The sequence below is a fragment of the Ctenocephalides felis genome, unplaced genomic scaffold, assembly GCF_003426905.1.
Source record: "Ctenocephalides felis isolate EL2017-DRISC unplaced genomic scaffold, ASM342690v1 CF-g0.4_SCAFFOLD_03571, whole genome shotgun sequence".
NCBI lineage: Eukaryota > Metazoa > Arthropoda > Insecta > Siphonaptera > Pulicidae > Ctenocephalides > Ctenocephalides felis.
In genome coordinates, this window is record NW_020539725.1 from 38,973,461 (window position 1) to 38,996,623 (window position 23,163).

General features: G+C 27.1%; 3 protein-coding genes across 3 annotated transcripts; 2 read left to right on the plus strand and 1 right to left on the minus strand.

Annotated features, from left to right (window-relative positions):
* Positions 1-29: 29 nt before the first annotated feature.
* Positions 30-3,307, plus strand: LOC113386838 (WD repeat-containing protein 46-like). Its single transcript, XM_026624598.1, has 12 exons — positions 30-173; positions 267-464; positions 706-917; positions 996-1,059; positions 1,227-1,336; positions 1,399-1,479; positions 1,599-1,749; positions 1,833-2,068; positions 2,153-2,320; positions 2,392-2,531; positions 2,884-3,074; positions 3,194-3,307. The coding sequence occupies exons 1-12, from the start codon at positions 165-167 to the stop codon at positions 3,305-3,307; spliced, it is 1,674 nt and encodes a 557-aa protein (XP_026480383.1). The 5' UTR covers positions 30-164.
* Positions 3,308-3,680: 373 nt separating this feature from the next.
* Positions 3,681-5,185, minus strand: LOC113386744 (mediator of RNA polymerase II transcription subunit 22-like). The gene is given in 4 exon segments (XM_026624504.1): positions 3,681-3,898; positions 4,923-5,030; positions 5,099-5,143; positions 5,146-5,185. Coding segments are annotated over 4 exon segments (411 nt in total).
* Positions 5,186-5,776: 591 nt separating this feature from the next.
* Positions 5,777-22,241, plus strand: LOC113384593 (cytochrome b5). The gene is made up of 3 exons (XM_026622335.1): positions 5,777-5,931; positions 18,684-18,886; positions 21,534-22,241. The coding sequence occupies exons 1-3, from the start codon at positions 5,821-5,823 to the stop codon at positions 21,610-21,612; spliced, it is 393 nt and encodes a 130-aa protein (XP_026478120.1). The 5' UTR covers positions 5,777-5,820; the 3' UTR covers positions 21,613-22,241.
* Positions 22,242-23,163: the final 922 nt, after the last annotated feature.

Here is a 23,163-nt window from a genome sequence, read left to right on the forward strand (position 1 = left end):
GAACTTTTTTGAACAAAGTAGAATAGCATGTAAACTTGCACGAATTTCATGCCAGTAAACACACGTGAGATTTTATTTTGAGGTTAACTTTTTGACAATCCTCTTAACATCAATATAAGTAATGTTTAATTAATTATTTGTATCAATAAGAAAAAATAAATAAAATGACGAAGGTGAGTTATATTATATTTTAATTTAAATTTAAGTTATTTATTTTGGTATTTTGTTTTTTGTAGTAAATACTCATAATATTTATTTTAATTTAGGTTCACACTCGTTATTTCCAAAAGGACAACAATGCTAAACCAAAAGGCAAAGGCAAAAGATCCAGAAGAAAGTCTGATAATCCTGAAAACAAAATTAAAAAGATAGGCAAAACACTTACAGCCAATGATGTTTTAACATACAAAGTAAAGCCAATATCTTTACGACAGTTAAATAGTCAAAAACTGCAGAATAAAAAGGTAATAAATTTGTAACTGCTTGAGGTAACTTCTTAGTTATTTTATGATATTATGTGCAGTTAGTTATAATATCTGGCTTTAGGTTCACTGCAAAAGCAGTAAGTTTTATTGAATTTTTAAATTTATAGTGCAAACTAATTATAATACACAAAATATAGTTGTTTCATACTGTGTGATCGAAGGTTGTGATATAATTATACATTTACCAATCTTTAAATTTGAAATTTATTTTACATTGCAGAAAACTGTTGCGAATGGTAAACCAGTACCTAAGTTAAAAAAATTACCAATTGATCCTGAATCTCTAGAGCGACACTCCAGAGGTGTGGGTCTTGAGGGCAAGGGAATTAAAACAAAACATCATGCAATCAAGTTGAAACGAAAAGAAAAACTTATTGCAAATGCCCAAGAGGAAGCTGCTCATGCTGAGATACTACTAACAGAATCGGCAGGGTATTAATTTGTGATATTTATTATATCAAACAAATTATAATATTCACTATTGCATTAACACTTTCTTTATATATTTAGCTTTTTAGAGGCGGACGATGGCGAAAGAACTACACAATTCACACAGAAACAGATTATAAAAGAGGTAATTCAATTTTCAATATAATATTTTAACATCTTATTTTAATTATTTACTAAAATATCATTTATAAGTTGTTGTATACTGAATATAAATATTTTTTTGTTCTAATTTATATTATATTCTAAAGAACGTGATATTAATTAAATAACAATTATTAAATATTCTGTTAGGTAGATATAAGTGCCGCTACCAAACATTTTGAGTTAACATTGGATCAGTTTGGACCATACAGAATGAAATACAATAGATCAGGAAGATATTTATTATTAGGCGGGCATAGGTAAGCAAATTTAAATTCTTATTATTTATCAATTAGTTTCTTATAATTCTTTAATATTTTAGAGGACATCTTGCTGCATTTGACTGGGTAACAAAAAAATTATTATGCGAAATCAATGTGATGGAATGTATATATGATATAAGGTATACAAATATTTTTAGTCTTGATATGGATTTTATTGTATATGCCTTTTATTTTTATTTTTGATATTTAATTGAATTATCATTATTTAATTAATTTTACAAGTAATTGTAATTTTTAGCTGGCTACATATAGAAACAATGATGGCAGTGGCTCAAAAAGATTGGGTTTACATTTATGATAATCAAGGAATTGAATTGCACTGCATCAAACGCCTTAATAAAGTGCAGCGCATGGAATTTTTGCCTTATCACTTTTTACTAGCAACAGCTGTAAGGAAATATGTTTTTTTATGAATTATAATATCTCATATAATATACCATAAATATTTAAAAAAATCTCATTTATTTATTAGAGTGATGATGGTTTTTTATCTTGGCTTGACATCTCAATTGGTGAATTAGTTACAAAATACAATACTAATCTTGGCAGATTAAATATAATGACTCAAAATCCATATAATGCACTTTTATGTGTTGGGCATGCACGAGGAGTAGTCAGTATGTGGTCTCCAAACACCAGAGAACCATTGGCTAAAATGTTGTGTCATAATGGTCCATTAACATCTGTTGCAATAAATCCTCAAGGAACGTAAGTATCACTTTTATTAGTATTTGATAATTAAGTTTTTTTTATGCTCTTCTTATTCAAGAATTATATTTTCTTTTCATATAGACAAATGGCAACATCTGCTGTTGATAAATCAATTAAACTTTGGGATATAAGAAAACTATCAGGTCCTTTACAGCATTACAAGTTAAGGGGTTGTCCAACATCTTTATCGTTATCTCACAAAAGCGATATGATGGCTGTTGGCATGGGTAACATTGTTGAAGTGTACAGGTATTTAGCATATTTTATGTACACTTTATATCTTTTCAATTATTTTTACTTATATAATAATTATGTTTTAGGGATTCTTCTCTTGAATCTACTGTGCGACCATATTTACGCCATAAAATGGAAACATCTGTGCAAACATTACAATTTTGTCCTCATGAGGATATATTGGGTGTTTCTGCTTCAAAAGGCTTCACATCATTATTAGTTCCTGGTGAGTATAGCCATTTATTATGTAAAGTACGTAATAGTGTTTATATAATATTATATGAATATTGTTGATAATATTTGTTGTTTGTTGTTCAATAAGCAAGTTTTATTAAATTGTAATGATTAGGTAATAAACTTGTAAACTTGTCATGGTTTATTAGATATTCACTTGATGATTTTGCATTTCAATTATCAACCTAATTGTCCATTATGCATTTACATGAATAATTAGAAGAGTGGTTGTTCTCTTTCTAATAAATAAATTTTATAACTATGTTATCTAATAAATAAATTTTATAACTATGTTATCTAATAAATAAATTTTATAACTAAGTTATCTATTGAATAACTTTCAGGGAGCGGTGAACCTAATTTCGATGCTCGTGAATGTAATCCATTCCAAACTAAGTCTCAAAGAAGAGAGGCCGAGGTCCATGCATTGCTTGAAAAGATACCTGCTGATCTTATTACACTTGATCCCAACAGCATTGCTGAAGTAGATGTTCCCACATTAAAGGACAAAATTGAGGCAAAGAAAAAGCTTCTGGTAAGTATTGGTTAATTGATATATATTCTATTGGAGTTTGTTGCTTTGAATTTATATAGAATTGAGGCCTTGAACTAGGATAATAAAATGTTTCTTACTAATCAATTTTCATTTGGCAGTTTTTGAAACCGCCAAAGGTTGACTACAAACCTAGAAATATTGGTAAGAGGAGAGGTGCATCAGTTCGAGCTGCTAGAAATAAGAAAATTGTACAAGAAGTACATAAAAGGTAAGTGTTGTATACATAATGTTATAAAAATTTAAATATAGCTTTAATCATTTTATATTTCAATAATTAATTTTTATAGTTTACTTTAAAATACATTTTGTTTATCCACATAATATAGTGTCAACAGCAAACACTGAATTATTAAAATTTAATTTTGATATAATATTATGTTGTAATATTAATATGTTTTTTTTTATAGGAATTTATTAAGCAAATGAAGGAAATCAATCCATTAAATGAACTATCTGACAAGAGTAGTAATTCTAAACAGGAAAATGCAAATATTTTAGACAGGTTTAGAACGAAAAAGAAAAATTAAGTTTGTAAAATTGACTTAAATTATTTTATTGAATAAATAAAAAATATCACAAATTATTCTATTTGTATATGCTTGTATAATATTCCTCTTCTAAATCATATAAATCTGCTGCCATATCATCTCTAAGTGACATAAGTTTCTGGTCGCACTCTGCTTGTTTAGTTCTGAATAATTTAGAATTTTGTGTTATTGCTTCGTTAACAGATGGAAAATCATTTAAAATTAAATACTGCTTTATGTCAGATACTAGCTTCATCAATGATTCTCCAGCACGCACTAGAAAGAATAAATATTATTTACTAAAAATAGATAAACATCAGTATGGTTTCCCTCCCTTCATCAAATACACAAGGTGCCCTAATAGATTTGACTAATACCATCAGTCAGCACCTTGAGGAAAATATGCATACAGCTGCAATTTTTATTGATTTACAAAAAGCTTTCGACACAGTAGATCATGGCATATTACTCAATAAACTAACAGATTTGGGTGTAGTGGGTTTGTCTTACAGCATTATTAAAGATTTCCTCATGGAAAGGGTGGTAAGGACGGAGGTGGGAAATTTCACAAGTGGAGGACATACCATAACTTGTGGAGTCCCACAAGGTTCTGTATTAGGACCTTTATTATATCTGTTATACACCAATAACTTCAAAGATGCAAAATTAAAGGGTAGATACATATTATATGCAGACGATACAGCCATAGTATATGCAGATAAGGATAAAAAAAGACTCGAAGATGCTATAAAGACAGACATGAAAATATATACCGAGTGGCTAACTGAAAATAAACTAACAACATCGATAAAAGAAAATACATATATTTCAAACATAGAAAAAATACCGAGAACACTAAACTAAATATTAAAGTAAATAATAGAGAAATAGAAGAAGTGGAAAGCATAAAATACTTAGGACTGATAATAAATGAAAAATTGACATGGACAGAACATATAAACAAAATAAAAAGAAAGATAGGAACATTAACAGGGGCATTGAAAAGGATCCACTCTGTTGGCAAAAAAAATAAAATACTAATTCTTAAAACGCAAATAATACCTATAATTTTATATGGAATAACAACATGGAGCCAAACAACTAAAGCAAGCCTAAATGACATACAGAGAATAATGAATAAAACCATAAAAATAGCATATAATTTTCCACATCTAACTCCCACCAAATACTTACAGAGAGAAACAAATAATCATTCACTAAATAACATAATTAAAATAGAGAAATGCAAACTAATACTATTCATGTAATGGACTGAAGAAATTGATGTATATTTTTATACCTATATTTGCTGCCCGTACATGCATTTCATAGGTGTCTTGTTCACATTGTGTCACTCTTGATAATTGTGATTCATTTTCGCCTTTTGCCAATTTAATTATTCTATAAACAATTTAAAATGCAATGAGCATAAATATAAAAGTTTGCATTTGAGGTATAAAACATAATATACCTTCAAATTTTCTAACATGCTTTTAACATCTTCTTTCAATCTTGTGTTTATGATTTTAATAAAGCTTCTTTTGACTGAGGTATTCGTGACATTTTATAAATATAATAAAAATATACTTATTATAACTATAAAATAATTGTTTGTTTGTAGTTGACAAGATGACAAGTTGCACTTCCAAGACAATCGACTGACTGGTCAGTACACTGTCAATTTTATAAGTGAATTTTTTAAATTAAATTTGTTAACTGTTGGTGATTTGAAATTTGCTCAATTAGAAAAATAATTTTACAAGTATAATAACATTGTATATGTAATATTAAGCAAATTGTATTTTTGTTGCGATTTTAAACGTTTCTTCGCTGACACTTGGGCTTGATCTAAATAATTCATAACCCAAAGGTTATATTTTGGTCTTATTATTTTTTTCTACATTACAATTACTACACTTTTATAATATTACTTAAATCTTCCAAGAAAATGTTCAAAGTTTTAATTTTAAAATATTAAATTTTAGTCATGGTTGCATACCCCTGCCAACTTCAAGTGAATCAGCATTTTCTTCAACAGTGTACTTTGTCAGTTGTCACTGACCAGTTCAGTCATTTTATTGCCACCACGAGTAAATGCTGGCAGATTTGATAATCATTTGTAATTATAGATTGAATTAGTGAGGTGCTTGTAATATATTTTCAATTCAAGTTCATAAATTTTATAAATTGCTTTCAAAATGGCGGAAAAACAATTCACATTAGCCGAAGTTGCCAAATTCAATGACAACCAGAAGGCTTGTATTATTATCCATAATAATGTTTATGATGTGACGGCGTTCTTAAATGAGGTAAGAATTTTTCGAGTAATACTCCAGTAGATTTAGTGATATTAATGACCTTGATCGATTACATCAGAATGGTATCAATTTATTACTGCATACGTGTTATTTTGATTGAGTGGAATAGAGACATCACCATTACTTGTACAATTACATTAATTTTTGATTAAAGTAATATTTCCGATTGATATATTTACTATATATATATATTAATGCATTAAACATAGATACTTTTATGCATAGATAAAAGAGTAGTCTTTTATGTATGCAGAATTTCGATGTTAACTTGACAAAACAAGGAACCTGTTGCATTACATTTTTGATTTATAATCTTTGAACTTGTTAATGCTTTGCATTTCTTATATATATATATATATATATATATATATATATATATATATACACAGGGCCGGTCCTGGAGTCTTCAGCGCCCGCATGAAAGATTTGTTCTAGCGCCCCCCACCCCCCCAATAATTTTAACTGTTTTAACATTTATCATTAAAATTATATGAATATTTACGTAAATTCACACAAAAAATTAGAAATAATCTAAAAGCGTATAAAATACATTGATTTTAATTTTATTTAGAAAATCGAAGCGATTTGCGGGTTGACCATAATTAAATATTTTATATTTTCAAGTATTTCTAACATATATGTAATATTAATATTTGGGTTTTGAAACATTTTTCATTTTTAATGAAACACTTAATTAATTAAACTCATTTTTATTTTTAAACATAACATTTGTTTTTCATGTTAGATTTTTAAAATTTTATTTTAATTTTTTTTTTCATTATTTACAATATCCAAAATTGCATCAGTAACTTATTAATATTGTAAAGCCAAATTGTATTCATGTTCACTTTCCCATCTGATTCAGAATATCAGATTGTTGTTTTAAAGTTAAATTTTTAACGTATTTTAAAAGATGCAAAGAAATTACATATTTCCTGAACTATATCGAAAACAAAACACAATTATATTTGTATCTGTATTATTTCTGCTTAGTTAATGATTAAATTTAGTATGGACACCACTAGATATAAAAAAGCTCAGGAGTTTTGTTTCTAAGTACATTTAGCTTCCATTTTTCATATTTGCTCCATTTTCATAAACCTAACCACGCATTTCTTCAAAGTTCAAAGTTAATCAGATGCGAAACATTTTCATCAAATACAAAATTTACAATTAAGTTTCTCGGTCTTATAGTCATTTTCTATGCACTGACTTCCCATTTTCCATTTTTCTCTATTATAATTTGTAACTATTTTTTTTAACAAGTTCCATTCAAACTAAATCACCTCGCAATTTTTCATCAATAATGCCCAATAATTTAAACTTTCGTAGGTTTGCGCTTACGGTATTGAACACTAGATAATTTCTTTTTCAATTCCACATTAACTTCGATTGAAGAAAAATTTAATGAGTTCATTAAATAATAAGCAGAACAATAATTTACTAATTTGCATGAGTAATTAATTGTTTCTACAGATATCACATTGCAAACTGAATACGCTATCTGTTTCTGCATATCCATAGTTAAGTTAGATTGTTTATTGTAATCTGTTAAGTATTCTAGATTTTATATTAAAAATATGAATAATATATTATAAATTTCATTTCCGAATCTCGTTTTGGCGCCCCAAAAGGCGTGCGCCCGCATTTTTGCAGGCAGGACCGGCCCTGTATATATATATATATATATATATATATATAGATATATATATATAGATATATATATATATATATATATATATATATTACTACTCATTTTCTATATATATATACTACTCATTTTCTCAAACTTTGATGAATTTTTAAAATTAAACTACTTGTCGTAATATTTCAGTAAGTTCTATAAGACCATGATATATATTGCCAAAAAAAGTTCCATGAAAATCGGCTTAAATTTTTTTTTCAACAGTTAGTTACAAGAAAACGGCTCGGTAGATTTTCACCTAAAACTAATCAGTACCATTCCCAACTAATATCTTTCGAACAGTTTTTGATTTTCTAAAATCGGTTCGGTAGTATGAGCTTAAAATATGATAATCTGACAATCCTGCTAATCTGTGTTTAATCAAATTTTGGATATCTCAACCGATTTAATAATAAAATGACTCCTAATTTTTGTACCTAACGTGTTAAATAGGGTACTTTATCAAGAAAAATTATTCAAAATTCAAATATTTGCGACCACAAAAATTGTTTTGCACTACAGTACATATATAGCGTAATTTTGTGTGTTTTACAAATCTATAAACTACCGCAAAAATGTATAAATTAATAAAAATCCTATTTATTACAGATTTAATAAAATTATAAATATATAATAGTTTTCAGCAAATTGTTCGATAAAACCATATCAATCAAGTAATACAAAACAGACATCAAATGGGTTACGGACGTTTTATCTAAAATCTAAAGTTTTATTTAAAGAAAACGATATGAATTTGATAAAATAACTTTTGCAGTGTTCACAATGACAATACAAATTCTTGTCTAATTGTTAACTGATTTCGAAAAAATTGCTTAAAAATATTTTGAAAAAACTTTAAATTATTTTAAAATGGTTTAAATATAAAATAAAAATAAAACTAAAAATAAGGAATTACTATGAAGTAGAACGTATTGAGGTTTTTGTTGCTATAACTCTACACTTTTGTGTAGAGTTTGTCGCAATTTCATTTACTGGCTTATGTTTTGAAAATTATTTTACAATACTACAGTAAATTTTGGCATTATTTTTTTTTGAACGTGTTTATAACAAATATAATATATGAAAGTATAATTACATTTTTTTTTTTATACAAAGACACATAATTCGCGTATAAGTTTCCCTTTGTTATTTATTGAGGTAAAGAATATCCGAAACCACTATCATTGAATTTAAACCACTATCAATGAAATTCAACATTATATTTCATGTATGATACATATTATTTAGGACAAATTGATTATGATAAATGATAAATATTGCTTGTGATAAATATTTTCAATTTCTTTATTGTAATTTTAAATAACATTCTAACATGTAGTACTTTGGAACAGAAAGAAAGGCCTTATCAGTTATAAATGTATCATTTACCTATAATTAACAAGTATATGATATATAAATAATATAATAACACGAAAGTCGAGTGGTCAAGTAAATATGTTATTCAAAACTTTCACTTTAATTTTAGCAAATCCCATATAACCTTTGATGTACTTTCGGTCAAAAGTTATTTTGGCCAACATGAAATTTCGTAGTCGCTGCTTTTTCTATAAAATGTCGATAGTCTATTCATATTATCATTCATTAATATTGATCTCTATATTATAACTATTAGAATTTCATGATTGAGAAAGGAAACTAAAACGTATCGTCAAATAAAATGTTATACAAATATATTGATCCAAGTATTTGTGTTTCGAAAACATACATAGATTAGTTGATGTGTTTGTCCTTACTACCCGTCTTCGACAGCTTGATATCCAGCAGTAGAGATATCAGTTAAGATATCTTTGAAAGTATAGATTTAATATTTCAAGTGAAAATAGCCTTTCGGTGCATTGTGAAAAAATAACTTCTATCTTTTTAATAATGCTACATTATAAAGAATTACCACAGCATAAAACAAAATTAAAATAAAATATTTTTAATACTGATTTGTTACAGTATGTTCGGTGAATACTTTGGTCTACTCATTTATTTTATTCAATATTGAGGAAATTTTTAAAATGCGGGTTTTTGGCATTTATGCGATAGTTATTGATATTTTTAATGAAAATATGCATACCTAACGAATAAAAATTCACTTATACTACTTATATTAATACTTTTAAAATTTTGCACGCCACATTTGTTAGGCGTTGTGAATTTTTGAATAATTACATCCAGCTTGGATGCTTTCAAGGTTGCATTTATTGAAATTAACCTTCAATCACACTTGTATAAAAATTACAATTATAAACCTAACGAATAAAACTTCACTTATACTACTTATATTAATACTTTTAAAATTTTGCACGCCACATTTGTTAGGCGTTGTGAATTTTTGAATAATTACATCCAGCTTGGATGCTTTTCAAGGTTGCATTTATTGAAATTAACCTTCAATCACACTTGTATAAAAATTACAATTATAAACCTAACGAATAAAACTTCACTTATACTACTTATATTAATACTTTTAAAATTTTGCACGCCACATTTGTTAGGCGTTGTGAATTTTTGAATAATTACATCCAGCTTGGATGCTTTTCAAGGTTGCATTTATTGAAATTAACCTTCAATCACACTTGTATAAAAATTATCTTAACTCAGTATTTAGAATTTATTTTTGTTTCATATATCAGTATATTAGACTGATATATTATGAAACATAAAATTGTTACGAATTTTCTAGATCAAAATATTCGTATTTTTTAATTTAACGTACAATTTCGCTTATAAATTGGTAGTTCAATGCGTCAGATTATTATGTAAGACAGATTTTTTTTGGTGGGCGAGCTAATGCCGGATTAGTTACTTGCAAAATGTTATTATGGAAATTTAAAAATGCCAAATCTTAAAAAAATAATCATATTTGAACAGTAAATCAAAGTGCGCTACTGAAACCCCATATTTGATGAATTTTGTCATTACAATTTTTGTAACTGTGTTGAATGTTTATTGATAGCAATATTGTGAAACATATTGCTATCTATACTTCAAAATTAAAAATTGACGTAATTACTGCTTGACTACAGGTTGCTCGAGACGAGTATCGAACTTCGGACCTCTAACTCAAGTCCCATAGCTCTAACTACTAACCACATTATTTCTGTAACGAAATCTAGTTTCAAAGTTTGATCTTTACAATGTTAGAGAAAAGTGTTGTAAATTCATAGTCCTTTCAGTTGAATTTGTTTTTACATTTAACAATTACTTACGTATAGCAAAACACATGCATTTATAAAATATTCAAATGTAAATGCCAAGCAGTCATAGAAGAAAATTGTTTTTCAATTTATTCAAAAATGATATGTTCGACGCAAGTTAATTACTCATTTTGAATTGCAAACGAAAGTGCATGATGTATTTTGCATTTCAGATTTAAATTTTTATTGTAATGCAGTAAAATGTTTGGAAATATAATTTAATTTCAGAGGCTGTGGAAGATGTTCGGTTGCAATTACTGTTTCGTAAAATTTAATGAAGTATTTTTAGTTATAAATTTTTTTAATTCGAGAAGTCGATCTATTCCTTATTTATTTTGTAAGTTTAATATTAGTTATATTTATTAATATATTTTTATCGTATATTTATATATATATATATATAAAGTTCCTTAGATATCAATTATGCTAATATAAAAGTAGTCCAAAGAATGAAAAATCATTTTCACCTTTTCACGCACTAACAAATAATTTTTTCACATTATTTGTTATGAACGATATAGACAAGATCAGTATAAATAGAATGAGGTTAACAGTTTTTCGATATCTCTCATATTTCCAACAAAAAGTGAGTTTGAAAAAAGGGGCCACTTTTACATGTTTTCACTGATATCTCGGCCAAATGATGAGTTACGGAATTGAAATTTGGTATTTCGAATTTTCTCGAAAATACCTATAAAATGGCATCAAAATTATTTAAATACCAGGGTGGGCCAATTCTGTATGGAAACACGCCCATGCCCTTTAAATGTGCGTTACATCACATTTCTTAAAAATGTGTTTGAAAACATTTTTAAGTCAATTTCAAAAGCTTTACTGTTCATTAATTAAAAATACCAAATTTTAACTTGTATTCCACTGCATGCATTCGGGTTTGTAAATATAAACAATATAAAATATTTATAATTGAAAATAACTTTTAATCAATGAATTCAATCACAATGTTTGGAAAATATACACCACATTAATTAGGTTACTAGAGTAATGTTAGTTTGCAGCTATACAACGCTGATTAAGGCATTTATTTACTCTAGAAAATCAATTCTTAAAGTACTCCAATTCTTAAGTACCTTGTAGCTGTATATATTAAAACTAAATCATAAAGTTTTTAGAATTTTTAATTTCTTTCGCCTATGTTATTTTGACATTAACTATGAAAATTTATTACTCAAGGTTATATCTATTTACGAAAATCAATCTTTAATTCATAAAAAAACATGCGTGCTTTATCTTAGGTTCAATTATTATTTATTTCGAGCACATAACATAAAAAGATTTGATTGGCAACCGTCAGATTAATCGTATAAAGTATTTCTATTTTTATTGAGAAATAAAGATTGAAAATACAAGCTGGAAGATTGTGACTAAAACTTTTGAGTTTGTGAAAAATCCCACAACACACGAATATTACTTTAGCTGTACATGCTACTTGATTTTCAGTAACTTTTGTAAATACGGAAATGTGCATTTGTTTCAATAATTTACAAGAAAGTTTTGAGATAAATTTAGATTAGTATTCCATAATATTTAACTTCCCGTAAGGCAAGTTATAGTAATCGCTAAAAAATCGAAAATGAAAATTTTTATATATCTTTACGTTTCAAAGGTTTCTGAGTATTTTGGCATACTTTAGAAAAAATGGATGTACATGGTCTGTTCAAAAAGTACCCGGAATTACTAATAATTAAATTTCGCGGGTCTGGAGTGTCTGATTGTCAAATTTTTTTTTTTATTGTGTTGGTATACATGCCCCTAAAGTATGATGAAATTTTCAGCTATATTCACTGTTTACTTTGTCTGTGGTAGTCGCTAAGGTTCGACGTGTTTTTCTGAGCTCGGCGATTTTTACAATGGAAGAATTGAAAAAGTCAAAGAATTTGTATTAAATTTTGCGTAAAAAATGAAATAAAGTGTTGCAAAGTGCAAAAATTCACCAGATATGGCTCCGTGTGACTTTTTCCTATTCCCAAAGTTGAAGAGACCCATGAAAGGACGGCGGTTTTCCTCGATTGAAGAAAATCGCCGAGAGTGCTCAAGGACATATCAAAAAGTGAATATCAAGGGTGCTTCGAAAATTGGAAAAAACGCTGGCATAAGTGTATTATATCTGGGGGGGACTACTTTGAAGGGGACCACATTAATGTAGACGAATAAATAAATATTTTTTTGAAAAAACGAAAATTACGAAAACTTTTTGAACTCGTATGTGCGTGCGTGTGCGTGTGCGGACACAAATTTTCGTCGACGATTTCAGAAACACTGATCAACCGATTTGAATAATTCAAAAAGCATTCGATTTGTATTAATAAGGAGATGTGCTGATTAGTTTTTGGCGAAGGTACGCCTAGCCGTTCCGAAGATACGGGGTAAAAAGTGCCAAAAATGGTAACTCAGTTTTTAAGAGAACGGAGCGTCCGATTTTAATAATTCAGAAAACATTTTACTTGTATTGACAAGATGAAGAATTGGTCAAATTTTTATGGAGGCAGATCTAGCTGTTTCGGAAATCGAATGAAAAAAGGGAACATTCACGACAATACATTTATATAAGAATAATAATATGTAACGATTTATTACACGCTTTTGTATTTGCAGATTGCACAATCTTTAAATATCAAAGGATAAATCTTGTTTATTTATTATATTTTTTGTTATTTCAGACATACAGTATTACTATGCATCTTTATTAATATGTCAAATAATATTAGAAGAAAAAATATGTCTAATCACTATTACATCAATTTTTTTGAATGATAATCAAATTCAATGACATTGAATTGCTCGAAACCTTATATTTATCTCTAATATCAAAAGCACACGTTTCCTTACTAATATTATGGAAACATATCACATAAATTTATTTGTTTATTTTATCAGGAAAATAAATTATAATTTTTATGTTTAATTGTAAAAATCTGTTTTCGTTTGGCGATAAAATAGTCGGTTTGATAAAACAATTGATATGGGAAATTTATGTAACTTATTCAACGTTCTGAAACACTTTTTGAATTCATTGAATAATTACCAATTATAATATAGGTCAACTGGTGTAGAAAATACAGTAATATTGTGGGGCAGACGAATATATTTTTTTATTTTATAAAAAAACTAATATTTTACGGAGCTCTTTTGATACTTTTTTTTATAAATATCAGACGTCAGAACTGTTAGTGATAAAAAATCTGAAATTACTGACAATTCTACTTTTCCGTTCATTAAATATATTTTAATATTATAATTTACGAAATTTATATAAATTAATAAATAAGGTTTAACGATGTACACTCAATAGTTTATTATTTTAGAAATTACTAATGACAAATTCTATTTTTTTCGTTAATACACAAATAACTTCATATTTTTATTATTAATTTGCATGAAAACTGATTAAACCTAATTTATTTGGGATCTAGTTATTACTCCCATTATGATACCTGAAGTTTGTTTAATGCAAAAATTTTGATGGAAAATTGCTTCTAAAAAAATAAGGCCTTTCCGTAATTCAGTGGTTAAAGGGAGCTAATAGGCACACCGTTGGGTTTCCTTCTAAAAGTTGACATTACCACATCTAATCTCTATTAGTAATAATAACAAAAGTTTCAAAATATCTAAAAATAAAATACTCGATGATCAATTCATGTAATTATTATGTCATTATCAAGTAGTAAGTAGTCCTTCTAGTAACAATTTGTCTAGATTGAGTAATGTCTACGTTTAAAATAGATTTGTCGATCTAATTTTACCCGTTTTGGGCACTTCGATATGATTACCACTTAAATTATTAAAGCTTACATATTTACTTCACATAATTAAAGTTCTAAATTGGGCTATCACAGCCCCAAACTTACTTTGTGACCATCGTACATTTATTTTCCGCAGTATTGTTTCGACTTTGCAGAAATTAAATATTTCGTCTGAAACTAATTGTAATAATATTTGAAAATTTTAAAAATTGTTGAAGATTTCGGAACTCGTTCTTGTGGCTTTTTTATTTATTTAAGTTTTTTATATCGCTTTTAAACTTAAGTAATTATATTTAAATACTTGTAATAAGATCTACTAATGTTACTTTTAAAATAGTATATTAATCTTGTTAATATTACCATTGGTATCTTTTAAAATCTTAGGTTCTTTTTCGGCAAGGAGTAAATTATCTGCATGTGCAATAATCATTTGCAGTAAATTCTTTGCATCCGCATATGAAATTACTCAAATATCGACATCGGTAATGTATATTATAGAGGGGTTCAAAATATTTTAAAATTGTAATAAATTTTATTAGAAATTCTTAAAATCTGTATTTTTATTTAACACATTTAACAGCAATCCGAATTTCCGTTCTATGATTAGTTGTGCTCGAACTTCTTCTCACGTCGATGTTTTAGATGGTAACCCAATGGTTAGCCTATCCATGTTTTAGGGGGTTGTTCGGTTTTTATTTATTTTTTTCGATTTTGAGATTTTTTCATATTATGAAAGCTAAAAACCTTAGAATTATTTAAAAAAATCATCTCAATATCTATTTTTTTGACGAAGTTATAGATATATATATATATACGAGGTGTGTTCAAAAAGTACCCGGAATTACTAATAATTAAATTTCGCGGATCTGGAGTGTCTGATTGTCAAAATTGTTTTTTTATTGTGTTGGTATACATGCCCCTAAAGTATGATGAAATTTTCAGCTATATTCACTGTTTACTTTGTCTGTGGTAGTCGCTAAGGTTCGACGTGTTTTTCTGAGCTCGGCGATTTCTACAATGGAAGAATTGAAAAGTCAAAGAATTTGTATTAAATTTTGCGTAAAAAATGAAATAAAGTGTTGCAAAGTGCAAAAATTCACCAGATATGGCTCCGTGTGACTTTTTCCTATTCCCAAAGTTGAAGAGACCCATGAAAGGACGGCGGTTTTCCTCGATTGAAGAAAATCGCTGAGAGTGCTCAAGGACATATCAAAAAGTGAATATCAAGGGTGCTTCGAAAATTGGAAAAAACGCTGGCATAAGTGTATTATAACTGGGGGGGACTACTTTGAAGGGGACCACATTAATGTAGACGAATAAATAAATATTTTTTTGAAAAAACGAAAATTCCGGGTACTTTTTGAACAGACCTCGTATATATATATATATATATATATATATATATATATATATATATATATATATATATATATATATCTATATGTATGATCATCTGGAACCGTTTTTTTCATCGCTCCGGAGCTATTGTATGCCAGCTGCTCTTTTTTTCATTATAATACCTCATATTTTTTGATCCGACATATTTTGCAAACTATTTGTCATTTAATTATCGATCATTTTATGCGTTTTCTTATTCTATCATTTAATATCTGTTCAGTTACAATACAATTAAAAATTGATCGCCTCTGGTAGGAAATCGTTTGACCTTTGATACGTTGTGAATATATTACTATTAAACTGAAACAAAGCTAGCACAATGGCAATGCAAGTAATATTAATATATCTTTGTCAGATGCCGAAAATATAATAGAACAATAATTACAAGTTTATTTTTATGCAAACCGCGAAGGCACGTTTTGTGCTAGGAATTCTATTATTTCTAAGTAAACTTGACGTTTGGTTAAAATGATATTGTATTTAGTTAATAGATTTTCGTGACAACTAACCGTAAATATAATAATGTTTTATAAACTTTTGTTTCTCCTACTTATTTGCTTTCTATTACTTCTAACCAATTATTTTTGTTGTAGATAAAAGCAACACGGTAAAGATCAATATTTACTCGCACGCACCATCTGTAAGGATAGATTTGAAATAAATATATAATAGTACTATTTTTTATATTTGCTAGGTGTCTATTAAGCATAGCTGCAATTTATATTGTGAAATAAAAAAACGTTTACAATAATTTGTTTGTTATTATAAAATTTATATAAAGTCTTACGGTGGTATGATGTTATAAATTAGCTAATATAGCAACAAATAGAGTTTTTAATACATTTAATTATATAAGAGTAAAAAAATATACATGAGGTCTTTTAACATACTTATAAAATGATTAACATACTAAACACACAACACTTATGTGCGAATGCTTAAAAATACAAAGAAAGTTATTCATATCATATACAAAAATAAACTTGGAGGTTTTTAAACAATTGGATTTTGATGTATATTTCCAAATTTATATTTGTCATTGATAGAGCATTTATCTACATTTGCATTTACACTTGATTAATATATTTGCATTTATACACCACGAGGTGTAAAACTGAATTCAAGAATAAACATCTCATATTCTATGTAATATTATGTTCAGATTTATTTAGTAATACACGTTTTGTAATACTAATATTTATTAATTTGGCCGGAGGAGAGCAAAATCAGAAAATTTATATGATGAATGTTTTTAAGCAAACAAGTAAAAATAAATAATTATCCTTAACTATTGAATATTTTTCTTTTTTAGTACATATTTTTGAATAATACAACTAGTGGGGTGTATGGCATCATGCCTTAAGGCAAATTGCTGGAACTTCCCGTACCGTAACGAAATGTTCGAGGAATACTGAATGTTTTCAAATAGATTATTATAAATATTGTAACATTGTCTAATATTTATAAGAATTATATAAACTGAATTGCAAAGTTAAAATTATTTGTTTAAAGTATATTAGAACTTTAGTCAAATAAAATCTGAATTATTTTCGATACAAAAAAATACTAAAAAACTAGTGGGGTGTATGACATCGTGCCTTAAGGCAAATTGCTGGAATTTCCCGTATCGTAACGAAATGTTCGAGGAATACTGAATGTTTTCAAATAGATTATTATAAATATTGTAACATTGTCTAATATTTATAAGAATTATATAAACTGAATTGTAAAGTTAAAATTATTTGTTTAAAGTATATTCGAAATTTAGTCAGAATTAAAAATAAAATCTGAATTATTTTTGATACAAAAAAATACTAAAAAACTAGTGGGGTATATAACATCGTGCCTTAAGGCAAATTGCTGGAACTTCCCGTACCGTAACAAACTGTTCGAGGAATACTGAATGTTTTCAAATAGATTATTATAAATATTGTAACATTGTCTAATATTTATAAGAATTATATAAACTGAATTGCAAAGTTAAAATTATTTATTTAAAGTATATTAGAACTTTAGTCAGAATTAAAAATAAAATCTGAATTATTTTCGATCTACAAAAAAAAAGTAAAAAAAAAAATGATACAATTTTTTTTTCAAGATCAATTATTTTGTTAAAACAAGCTGAAAGTTCTTTGAATCATTTAAATTGAACGCTTAGTTCTCTCAAAAAACTGCCATTTTTTGCACATTTAGCTCTATATCTTCGAAATGGCTGGGCCTGCCATTGTCAAAACTAATAATCACTTCTCCCAATCATTACTAATTGAATGTTTTTTTAGATCATTCAAATCGGATGCTCCGTTCACTCAAAAACTCGATTTCTATTTTCTGCACTCTTTGCTCCGTATCTCCGTAATGGCTAGACCTTTGCCAAAAACTAATCAGCACATCTCCCTATCAATAGGAATCAAATGTTTTTTGAACCATTCAAATCGGTTGATCCGTGCGCCCGAAAACGTGACTGGAAATTTGTATCCATTATACATACACACACACATCTATTTTTTCTGAGGTATGCCAAAATGTTCAGAAACCTTCAAAACGTCGAGAAATGTGAAAATTTTCAATTTCGATTTTTGGCCCATTACAATAACTTACCCTAAGGGAAGTTAAAAAATGTTTTAACTTGTTGAAATTATAATTTCTATAATTAACTTTTTCTAGAATTACCTTATTATATATGTTATTTTGTAGCATCCTGGAGGTGAAGAAGTTCTGCTGGAGCAGGCTGGTAAGGATGGTACCGAGGCTTTCGAGGATGTAGGTCACAGCTCGGATGCCCGTGAACTTATGAGGAAATACAAAATAGGAGAAATTGTCGAACACGAGCGCAAAAAGACCCAAGAAAAGGCACTTCCAGACTGGAGCAACCAACAAGCTGGCGAGGACAAAGAAAAGTGCGTTTGCTCTTAAAGAAAAACAAGTAAAAATCTCGGAATCGGTTTTGTAGATTGATAATAAAGGTGAAAATGGGATATTTTTTAAAATTCAAGAATTTTCACATAGTTTTTTGACTTCAGCACTTTTCGTATTAAGCATAGATTTGTTGTGAGCATTTCGTTTTCAGTTACATTTATAATTAGATTGATCTTGGAAAATGTTTTCACTAGAAAAAATTACTATTTTTTTTTAGACAAACACTCAACATATGATAAAGTAAAATAGTCCCATCATCACGTTGTAAATTTGATTTTTATGATTTACTAAACCAATCAAAAAGTATGGGCATGTCATGAGCAATTTTCAGAAATCATTTATTTGATTTAATAAATATTTGTGTGCGTATGGATTTTTTTCGTATTATTAATATATCTTGATAACCAAATTTTCATTGGTACTAACCTAGTTGAAAATGAGTTCCATTCATATATTTTTTTTATCAAAATGTTATGAATCTTCAATACATACACGTATTGAACTTTTTATTTAGTCTTAGATTTTTACTTTTTATTTAATTTATATTTTGATATAAGATATATGACAAATATTTTGAACGAATTTATTTTAACTTGTGCTTAAATTATGGTTGTGTTCCGCCGGTTACTTTTTTATACCTTTTTATTAGTTTAATATGCGTAAATAATTTTTGAATTTTATCATTAAAACTTATTTCTATATGCATGTACTTATCTTTAATAAAAAAAAATCATTGAAAACTGATATTACATTTTATTGTATAATTGACGTTCGATATAATTGTAATTGTTTGTCATTTCGTGTTTTCTGATAAAATGATGGGTTGCAAAAATATTAGAATGTGTTTCAAATTAATAATTTTATGAATATTTTTTTAGTTCTTCTAATTAGAAATGCAATCACAAACATTTTGTTGGCAAAATAAAATCAATTACTCTGACGGCATTTTTGAATAACGCTGAAAATTTATCCATTTTTTCCGTGGCAGGTTACACTAAATTTTTATTTTAAATAATGATAATCGAATCAAAAACGCTAAGTACAGTTTCAACTGCCTTACATTAGAATTTTTATTTTATCTAAAATAAGAGGAAAATATTGGGTTCAATGTTTTACTTTTCATCTATTTACTTTTATATGATGCAATTAGTTTTTATACATTAATTTCTCATTAGCAATGTTAGGTTTTTTATATTAATGTTTTTATGTCTATATACATATATTATAGGGCAATTTTGACAATTTCTATGGAAATATGTGCCTTACAAAATGTAACAAAGAATGTTTTAAATGCAAGTTTAGGTTTATCTTTTTTATCATTAAGTGAATATTATTTGATCGTATTGTTAATAAAATTACCGTTAAAAGCTATTTTTATTTGTCTTTGTCTAATTCTTATTTCGTATTGAAGTGTGAGATATATAGAATTGTACTGCATGTTAATTTTATCATTAGTAATTATTAACTTATATTGAAATTGTGTTCATTTCTTGTTAACTGGTTTTTTCTTGTTTATTTCGAAAGATTCTTATTGCTGTCATTCATCTGTAGATTATATGTCAATGTATGTGAATTTTCATCGAAGAATACGTGAGAGTCGATTTATGTTTCACGAAATACTTGCCATGCTGAATATAATTTGTTTAAATATATATATATATATATATATATTTGTATTATGGCATATAGTTGGAGAGTGTCCCAAAATTATAAAATGTTAGTTTTTTCATAATTATTTATTTATTTATATATTTCGTTATTTCAATAGCAAAGTTGTCGACAATAGTAAATATTTTTAGTAAATTTTAGTAAAGATTTTCAATAATATAAATTAACTTTATTCCAGACTATTCAAAATTTATGCTTTTTGCTATACCTGAATTCACTGCTTGTCCCTAAATGATCAGCAACAAAATATTATTTTTTGATTTTCAACAAATTACCGCGCAAAATTTCTTCCTACCTACGAGGTATGTACATGCGTTTTTATCTGTTGTCGGAGCGTATAAAATTTGCAAGATCATCTACAAGGTTTTTCAAACTGGTATCTCGTTAACTTTATCTATTTCAAACGTTATTTGTTGGACATCTATGTTACCAGGTTAAGAATTTGATTTTAATTCGAAAGTCAGTAATAAAAGTTTTGATTTCTTCGTATTTTATATTATAGTTATTAATATTACCCTAAAAATATAAGTAATTTTATTCTTAAATATTTTATATTGTATTATTATTAATATTTTTGAAATGCATTAATATTTAGAACCATTCATGTTATTCAATGAACACAATATTTATTAAAATGCTATTCTTAAATGCGAACTTAAACTTTTCTAGCTGCCAAATATAAAAATATGCATAATATCTTTTGGACTATTTGATTTTTTTGGCAAAAAATTATATTCTATGATTGTGATTTTAGTTTTTTGCAATTGAAATGTCAACAGTTTGTTTTTCTAGTACGCTTAAATTATTTTTGCATTCGGCTAGAAACTCTCAATAAATTATATTGTGAAGCTACATCAAGATTATATTCACCATGGCTTATGCGAGAATCTTGAAACAACTTCAATAATTAGTTGATAGTCTTAAATCCTATACCGAGTAAAAAATAATTTTTATTTTCAGCTCACTGAAAACATGGATTCTCCCTATTGTTCTGGGCATTTTAGCGACACTTCTCTACCGATTTTATGTGTTACAATAATCACTTTTATTTTTAACTGAAATATCACATATTAGAAAAAGGTAAGGTACGAGGCACCACCCATGCTGATTCTTCAGATAAGTAATTGACTTTGAAACTTCTATTTCGTTGTAACAACCATTTTCGTAATTTTAATCGCGCTGTTAATTTTTGAATCTAGTTTTTCTTAAGATAATTTACTTGTTTAATTTAACTATATATTATGAAATGTGGTAGCATTTTTTCAATGAACACTGTCTTGATTAATATTTAGATTAATTTGAAATATCATATTGTTTCTATGATAAAAAGCCTACTTATTTTGCGGACCAAACAAATATTAATTCTTTTAATTGTGTGGTTTTTTTCTCCACTAGAGTAGATTTTATTGAAACGATTTAGATATAGTTTGAAATTATATACATGAGACACATCGTCTAGATCGTTGTGAAACATTTCAGGATCAGATACATATGAGTATCTTGCACAATGGCACCATAATTTTAGTGGCATAATTTAGGTTCATGCGCCATTTGAAGTGAAGGAAACAAATTATTTTTTTAAATTATATATTTATGTACTATTTATATTCCACAAATGTGCATTTCAATTCGGCTTGTTCATTGAAAAGCATTTATTCGTAAGGTTTAGAAGAGAGTTTCATATTTTTACAATACTAAAATGGTTCATTTGTTAAATAGTTCATTATTATTAAATATTTTATAATTATAAATATGATAAACTGATATTCTCCATAGCAGAAACATTTATATAATTGTAATTCTTGTTGTATAATAAATATTTTTTAAAAATAAAAATTGATTTATAATCAAAATTTTAGGTTGATAAAGTTTGAGTAATTATATATGTAAATTTAATCTGAATTGTTGTGATAACGTGTATTTGTCACTTTACAGTTTTCTTTGAAAATTAGAATACGCAAGTGTATTTCTTTCTAATTAATTCATCACTATATTAACATGAATTGCGAAGCACATACATTCACAAAGAAAGCATAAACATTTAAATATTAATTTGTTAGCACACATTTTTATCAAAAAAAAAAATGTTATAATGACATATAAAGTGTTAGTGTATAATCTATCATTTTTCTTTTTTTTTTATTCTAGCTATCATTTAAATTTTTTGTTGTATTATCCATTTATTTATTGCTTTTGTTATATTTTGTATGATTTCCTTTCTTTCATAATTTTATTAATTTTAATAGTATCAATTAACTTTTATTTTTCTTAAGTATATTATTTTGGTTGGTTTATGTTGAATCAAAATCATACTTCGTCGATAATAAATATTTTTTTTAAAGCTTTTCGTTTTTTTATTACAATCGAATTTGTTGTTTGGAGCCCTACACAATACGTTAATAGAAACGAATCTATGCTAAATATTTCTTTTATCTGTGCTAAATTCTTTTCTTTTTATTTTTTTTTGTCGGGCAAACTCACGACGCTTGGAGCAGTTATTGAGCTGTCAAAAATTAGCCATTAACCTGCACGTTTTGCACAATGGCGCACCAACGTCAAAAAATTATGTGATATACAAAGCAATGATACT